General features: G+C 47.8%; 1 protein-coding gene across 1 annotated transcript; it reads right to left on the minus strand.

The window, feature by feature from the left end:
- Window positions 1–4,912: 4,912 nt before the first annotated feature.
- Tcf21 (transcription factor 21) lies at window positions 4,913–7,722 on the minus strand. The gene is made up of 2 exons (XM_051175384.1): window positions 7,045–7,722; window positions 4,913–5,464 (listed from the first exon to the last, which is right to left on the minus strand). Exons 1-2 carry the CDS (start codon window positions 7,492–7,494, stop codon window positions 5,375–5,377), a joined length of 540 nt encoding a protein of 179 aa, XP_051031341.1. The 5' UTR covers window positions 7,495–7,722; the 3' UTR covers window positions 4,913–5,374.
- Between the last annotated feature and the right edge of the window lie 311 nt (window positions 7,723–8,033).

The following is an 8,033-nucleotide window of genomic DNA, read 5'->3' on the forward strand; positions in this document are numbered from 1 at the left end:
TCACAGGAGCCATGAAAGAAGAAAAACAAATTCATCAGTAAGTGACCAGAAGTTAGAAGTGGTTGCTTCCCAGTGATGGACAGGATGCTGAAAAGAAATGCACACCTTTCAAAGGCACTGTGCTTGTTGTGACCTTGCCTGAGACAGTGTTATAAAGCAATGTGGACCAGAGTCTCTGGTTAATGCACATTGAATGGGATTGCTGATGTTGCTTTCACTACAGACTCTCATGGAACAAGTGACTACATTACTAGATTCTGAATTAAAACTTGAATGCATTTGAGCCAGTCTTTGGAGGTGCAGCAGACATCCACCTCTCCAAGAAGCCCATCTTAGTCTTCACACACTCTATGGGCACTTCCCTGTCTTCCCTGTGCCGGGCAGTATGCTAGGTGCCAGAAGCCAGCAAACTGGCCATATACAGTCAGTCCATGCTCTCATGCAGCTGGAGGGATGAACAACAGACTGAACAGAGAAACGGGAAAATTTACCTCTTCTCTGTGAGGTGACGGGCACAGGAACACAGAGGTGCAGATAGGACTCACTCCAGATAGAAACTGGAGTTCTCACTGAAGAGAGAGAGCTGAGTATCATCTCTCAATTTAATGACCATCTATGACTGACTACATGATTAGGGGACATCAATCATCAATATTATTCTTCCAGGTACTTTTGAGAATTTGTCAATGTTTTCTTTCTTTTTTCTTTTCTTTCCTTTCTTCCTTCCTTCCTTTCTTCCTTCCTTCCTTTCTTTCTTTCTTTCTTTCTTTCTTTCTTTCTTTCTTTTTTTTTTTTTTTTTGAGACATTATGTAGCTCTGGCTGTCCTGGAACTCTCTATGTAGACCAGACCAGCCTGGTCTAACACTACAAAGATCCACTTGCTTCTGCCTCCCAAGCGCTGACATTGGGATTACAGGCATAAGAAAAACACAATTTACCTAGTGATGCTATCCGCTGTTGATTTTATGTGGTTGCATAACATCTATTTTCTTTCGCGTTTTTTTTCTTCACCTCATGTCTGTCTTTAAGGTGAGAGGCTAAACTATAGTTTTACTCCTGGAACAGTCTTTTTATTTCTCCACATTCCTAAAAGTAATGGTTTGCTTTGATTCACTGCTTAATGGGTCCTATGATGGGTGGTGGGTACAAAACCAAGTCCTGTATTCTAACCACGTTCTAAAAGATGATGCTTTCAGTTCTTCCCCATCCTTTCTCCCTGCTGTGCAGCGGGTGTGTGGGTGGGGTGTGTGGGATGGAGTTGGGGCGAGGGGTGCCGCCGCCGGTTGGGGTAGTTAACTGGGAGGTAGGAGGCTGGGGCTAGCTTACACCTGAAGATCAAAGAACCCGTGTTGAGCCAAGGCTGCCTGAGAGAGCAAGCAGGCCAACTCGAAAATGCAGCCACGTGCTACCACAGTTTCCACAGGCAGAGCTAGAATCCGAAAGACAGGGTGCTAAGCTGAGGAAAGATGCTCTGCCGGCCAGCTGTGCCCAGCTCGAATTGCGTGTCCTTCTATGCCGCAGTGATCTAGAACCCTCCCTGGACCCGAGCGAGCCCCTTCTTAAAGCGTGTCTGCAGCAGCGGGACACGTTGCAGCTGTCCCTAGACCACACCCAGAAAGGGACAGAGTAGCCTGCAAGCTCTTAGGCGGGAGCCCAACACTCCTTGCTCCCCCTTCCAGACTGTAAAAACGGAGATGGATTCCCCCCCCCCCCCATTTCCTCCCTCTCTCCTCCCCGCAGCGCTCACTCCAAGCTCACCCTCTCCCCTGGCGTCAGTCAACCACTTTCCCACTTCCTGAAACACAGTGCTCTGAGTCCGAGCAAGCCCGACTTTCCCCACCCAAGTGAGGCAGACGCCTGCAGAACTGGGATTGAGCGGCGGTGGGAACCTCTCTCCAGGGGTGTGAGTCCACGTTCCCCAGAGTTCTTCCTTGGAGGTCTAAGGAAACCAACGATACTCTGGCCTCCAATCTACCCAGGTTTTAAATTAATTCATCGACTAATAACTGGAATTTATCTTCTATCTTCTAGGACACAAGATGTGCTTCCACATAGTCGGGCCACATCCCTAGGAACAGATCTCATATTTCCTGAGGATGAGAGACTTTATTTTTGGACTGGCAGTTAGGTGCATGTTACCCTAGAATGGATACAAAACTGAATCAAGCTAGAGCAGCACAGGCTCAAAGGTCACCTGGGTCGTGTTCACTAAGGATTAGAGATAACTAGTGAACACCAGAGCTCTGTTTATTATTACTTTTTTGGAGTAAGTAGTTGGTGCAACTACAGGCAAACTGCTAAAAGTACACTGAATCACAAGCATTGGCAGGGAGAGGGAGGAGGGAGGGAGGGAGGGTGCATGCCATTTGCTGCTGCCACATTGTGAATCTGTGTCTGAGAACATTTGGAAGCACTTCATTTTCCTTCCAGGTGGATATGGTAATTTGGTTATTTGCCTGGTCCTTCTGAGAAGAGTGCTTTCTGTACAATACTTTTTATAGCTTAAAGGTCACACTATACTCCTCATCCCTCACTGTCAGCTCTTCTAGCCCGGGGCAAAGGTGTCCCCTACTCTTGCATTAAGTTGTGGCCTCAGGGACAGAGGCTGGGTACCAGGCAGCCTGGGAATTGCATACTTCGGGGAATAAGTGAGAACGAGAGGGGCAGGGAAGCTGAACATGGTGAGGGCAGGCACCTTCTAGTGAGGCAGGGCTAGTGACAGATGTTTAGGCTCTGTGTAGATAAAAGGAGGGGGGGGGGAGACGGAGAGAGGGAGAGACTTCCAGTGAGATGTCTGAAGCCCAAACCCTGCTATTTGCTCTCTGAATTTGCCCTCACCCCATCCAGTCTATAATTCTGGGGACACAACTATGTCCAGACCTAGAGCTTAGCTGAGCCCCTTGACAGGAAAGTGTGTCTCCATCACTAGATGCTAGCATTACTTTGAGCTCTGTTTTTTTTCTCAGTGGAGTTTCTGGATTTCGGATTTTGTGGGGGTCATCTTCGCAGACAGCTGTAGGCAGATTCAGAGAACTTTGGGGAGGGTTGAAGCAGTGAGGAGGGACACATTTCAGTCTGTGCAATCAAAAGACCATCGCCAGGGCATTAAAAACACACCACTTGAGCTGCCTGTCTCAAACACTTTCAGTTTGGGCGTGGGACAGCTAGCCACCTGCCGGCTCATACAAGTACTGGATATTTATTTGCTGGGTCCCGTCTCTCACAAAGATCACACATACTATAATTTCACTGAGCTGTTTTAAAAGCTTGGGCAGTGACCGAGGAGAATACAAATCCAATTATTACTAGCGTTATCCTCATTTTTACTTGCAAGGAAGAAAACACACACACACACACACACACACACACACACAAAACCAAACAAAAAAGGAAAAACAAACAAAAACAAAAAACAAAAACGGGATCTGGTCCTTCGAGGAAACTGGCTTGTGTGGAACCAGAATTTTGGTTTCTCATAAGCTTTCTCCTCAAGTTAAGGCTTCCGATTATGCGGCTCCTGTTTGTAACAGTAGAGAAAGGGAATGAAGCTAGGGTTCACCAGGGCAAAGTGCTCAAAATGTCAAGAGTTTACCTGGTTTGTAAAAAAAACGAGATTGGGAACATAGGGGAACGCTTGCTGGGCTAACTAACTGCAAGTAACCGGATCATGTTGGTGACACCAATCCTCTTTCCCTCGGAATCTCTGAGTCAGTCCTGGCGGGGACCCTGTCCCTCAGGTGGAAGGAAGGCTTGTGTGAGCGTGAGCGGGTGCTATATCGCCTAGAGTCTGAATTGAGCTTTTGAAGGTCAAGTTGGGATGGGTCAGAGGAGTCGCCTGACACCTCGGAATACCCTCCAAGGCAACTGTATAAACGACTTGAAGGAAGAGTCACTAGCCATGGAGATTTGCACTGGTGCGAAGGTGGCTTCTCTGGAGGGACAAAGCAGTGGGGTAGATTTTTCCAGGATGGCTCTGCCCCGCGTGGCCTTTGGAAAGGGTTGGCTGGAGGAGGTGTAAGCGCAGGAGAGGAAGTTATCCTAACGCCAGGTACCAAACCCAGTTAGAAATAGAGGAATAGGGGTCGGGGGGGGGGGGTTCGAAAAGAAAGAGCAAGCGAAGCGGAAGTTTCAAGGCCTCTGCGAGGGATAACAGTATAAATAACCGAGGGCGTCTTGTAAACACTGCGGTCATAACCCCGAACATTAAACAGCCGCGGTGGCATCTGGCGCATCGCCGCGGCCGGCTGCGCTGGGGCAGAGGCAGCAGGGTCCCAGGCTCCTCTGCCTCGCTTCTATGTTTATCTCAACCTAATCTTCCCCAATAAGCTGTTCCTCAGCCTGGAAGATGTTTAAATTAAGATCCGGCCGGCCGGAAGTCTTGGCCAGAGCGGAACGTAAGGGATAACCGCACCCGAAAAGCAAGCTTGCACGTTGAGTGTTGCAATTAATTAATTATAAGTAAGAAACAAGCAAAACATATTCTGCATTTAGAATTCACACATAGCTCCAATCCCTTCTTCACTGGTTTGCAGTTTTTTTTTAAAAATCACAGCCGTAGACAGAAAGTTATAAAATTTTAGTAGTTTATTTTTCTGCTTTTCTGAACAGCTACCCTGTAAAGTAGTGGAGAATTGGATTTTCCTTTTCTTCGTTGTCCTCGCCTCTGTGTGACTGTGTGACTGCGACCCTGCTTATTCACTATTTACAGTTATAATGTTTTTAGTGAGCTTAAAACAACTGGAAAGATGAAAAGTTGTTGGTAGGAAACAGGACTCTTAGTGGGAATCGGAGTTAATCTTTTACTAGAAGTTTGGACTGTTATAAGAACTACTTTTCTTATCATTAAACATCCCCATATTTTCCACCATTCTTCACAACCAGTTTTTTTTTTTAAGAAATCACACCAATGTCTAGGCTTTTTAGCAATATAAAGGAAGATTTATTTTCGAAAGTAGCAAAACCTGTTTGAAAAAAATATATTTCTTTGAGTGACTTACTTTATAAATGTGACTGTCAAAGTCAGCTATTCTATCATCTACATTTTACAACATATTGTACAAAAGATACACATTGATAGGCTCTTATTATCTATATATATAATATATAATTACATATTGCACTTGGACCAGCCAGGCTCGCAGTCATTCATGGCAGAAGTTAATAATGTTAAATAGATGGGAATCTGTAAGTACAGTTGGTCTCTTTTGGCTTGGAAACGAATCTCCTCGTCGCGGTTAAGTGTTCTCGCGGGGTAGGATGGGGAGAGGAGCGATGCAAGGCGGCAGCAGAGACAGGGAGGGGAGGGCAGGGGTCGTCGCCCTCGCTGGCCCACTGCCCCCGGAGCGCACGGTTCCCAGACTCGCACCTCCAAGGTCAGGACGCGGTGGTTCCACACAAGCGGCTCGCGGTCACCACTTCCTTCAAGTCACTCTCGGGCTTACCGGCCACCATAAAGGGCCACGTCTGCAAGAGGGAAGAGGGCGGAGGAGGTAAGTACTCTTGGGCAAGGGGAGGGGTCATCCTGAGCCCCGGTTACAAGAGAGGTGCTTGTGAGGGCTGAGAGCCAGGGGTCACTGGTTTGTGGCTAACTAGGTGTGCTGGTGCCTGGCGGGACAAAGGCCAGGTGGTAGTGATGGTGACAGGCTTTTAGAACCTTGGCCAAAGAGAGCTCATTTTGGGTTCTAGGTGGAACCCTTAAATGAAGTCCAGCCATAGCCTCAAGGCAGATGTTCTAGGGGTCTGAGCAGGGCGAGTGGGGAGGATTACTACCCTAACTACCAGCTGCAGCTGCAGGTCTACTCAAACACTGGCCCTTATTGCCTTCTATTTCTCTCCCTGCAATCCTAGCTATCTATGACCACCACTTTAAGTCAGTATCCCAAGAGGGGTGTGTGCGTTAATAAAAGACACAGTGCCATTTTATGTAAGATCCCTCTACTGTTTTCTTCTTCCTTTCTCTGGGCAGTTACATAATGATTTTTTAAAATGTTTTCTTTTTAAAAATACGTATAGATTAAAGTAGTAGCAATTATAAATGGTCTGATCGATAATCTCATTCTAGTTTTAGACTGTGAAAAGTCTGCTCATCTCACTAAAAAAAAATAAATAAACGTTTATTTGGAGGGACAATACTTTCCTGGCAATTTGTGTTTTAGCAACCCCTCCCCCAATTCCTGAGAGCAGCTGAGGGAGACAACTCAAGCCTTTCTGTAAGTGCTGGCCTGAGGGATATCTCATCCTTATCATATGTAAACAAAAGTCATAGTAAGGTGGCGGTTTTTTTTTTTCTTTAGAGCCTGCAAGTTTTAAAATGAAATCGAACGAAAGAGTAAGTTAAAAAAAAAAAAATCCTAAACAGTAAAACGTCTCTGAGAAAATTGGTTCAGTAATCAGCTTTTGTCTTTCAAAAATTAGGCTCGGTGGACCCGAGTTATTAAGGTAAAGTCAAGTCGCTCTTCATTGTGACTGATCGACCTATGATTGCAATTCTATTCAGCATACGGAAGACCAGCGGTTTTACTGATTATGTTGACAGTGGCTGGAATTTCTGGGATTTAAAAATGGTAATCCACTTAGTCAAGCACAGAATATTTATGTAGCTGAGGTATTTGTATAGACAGTTAATGGAGGAACATAAATATGTCTGTATTTAATAGTTCTAAATATACCCGGGGACAGAACGGAGTTAGATGTTTACAAGAATCAGAAGGGAACTTAAGTTTTGCTCTTAGCTACAGAGGTATAGTCAGATGTCTTCTGGGTGCCCAGCATCTTGTCAGTTTCACTACAGTGGAAATAGCCGCTGGCACAGTTCGCTGGGATCTCTCATCTTTGCCAGCTGAATACCCTCGGAAATCCCTTAATGGGGTGCCACGTCAAACCCTAACACAAATCACTCGCGGGCTCGCAGCACTCAGTGCAGAGAGCCAGGGCGCTGCGTGAAGCCCACACAGAGGTCCCCAGAAGCGGTAGGCCGGCGGGGGCCTTGGTGTCACGGGATCGCCTACGTCCCCAGACCCAGCCAGCAGCGAGGGAGAACTCACCAGGTTGACTGGGTGAATGTAACCATTCTCGTACTTGTCGTTGGCTAGGATCTGCCGCAAGTGCGCGATGTAGCTGGACGCCAACCTGAGCGTGTCCAGCTTGGAAAGCTTGGTGTCCGGGGGCACCCAGGGCAGGGTGGTCTTGAGCCTGGAGAAGGCCTTGCTCAGCACCCGCATGCGGGCCCGCTCGCGCGCATTGGCGGCATTGCGCTGGACCTGCTTCCCCTCCTGGCTGACCCCGCTCAGCGGGCTCTTCTTGGTGGGCGCCTTCCTCCTCTTGCCCAGGCCTCCGCGACCTTTCTGTGGAGACCCGTTCTCGCAGTTGGAGCCCTCCTCCGTGCTCTCGTTGGAAGTCACAAACTCCTTGTTGGAGTCCACTTTCAGAGAGTCACAATCCAGCATCTCCACTTCTTGAAGGTCTTCTACATCGCTGAGGGAGCCCGTGGACATGTTTAGAAGGGGGTGGAGGGAGTGAGGGGGAGAGAGACACCCTGAAAGGAAAGGGTCTTTAAAGTGCAGAGTTGCCACTTCGTGTGTTGGGGTTCGAGTTGGGATCTGGCAGCTGGGTCTCACAGCTTCCCCTTCGCAGAGTTGTGGAAGCGACCACAAGGGATCCTGCCACAGGGAAACCAGTGCTCTATTTCCCCACCCCCCGGAGACCTGCCTGGCCTTAATGGAGAGTGAGAGAGCACCGAGGAATTTGGTGAACACTAGGAATTTATCTGGGGAATAGAGAGGCGGATCCATGCAGCCCAGGGGAGGGGCCTGCTAGGCCCTGCAGACTTCCTAGACCCCTTTCAGAAGCACTGGACTCTCAGGCACAGACCCGGGTTTCCAGCAATCTATCAACACGCATGTACCAGTTTCCTTCTTCCAGGCTGGCCCAAGCCAAGGGAGTGCCAGCCCTACACAGAAAGAACGCTTGCGTCTGTTCACCTCCTAGGGCCTCCTTTCTTCCAAAATCTTAACTGATCCTTACTGAGAACCAT

Source organism: Phodopus roborovskii, unplaced genomic scaffold (genome assembly GCF_943737965.1).
Source record: "Phodopus roborovskii unplaced genomic scaffold, PHOROB, whole genome shotgun sequence".
Taxonomy (NCBI): Eukaryota; Metazoa; Chordata; class Mammalia; order Rodentia; family Cricetidae; genus Phodopus; species Phodopus roborovskii.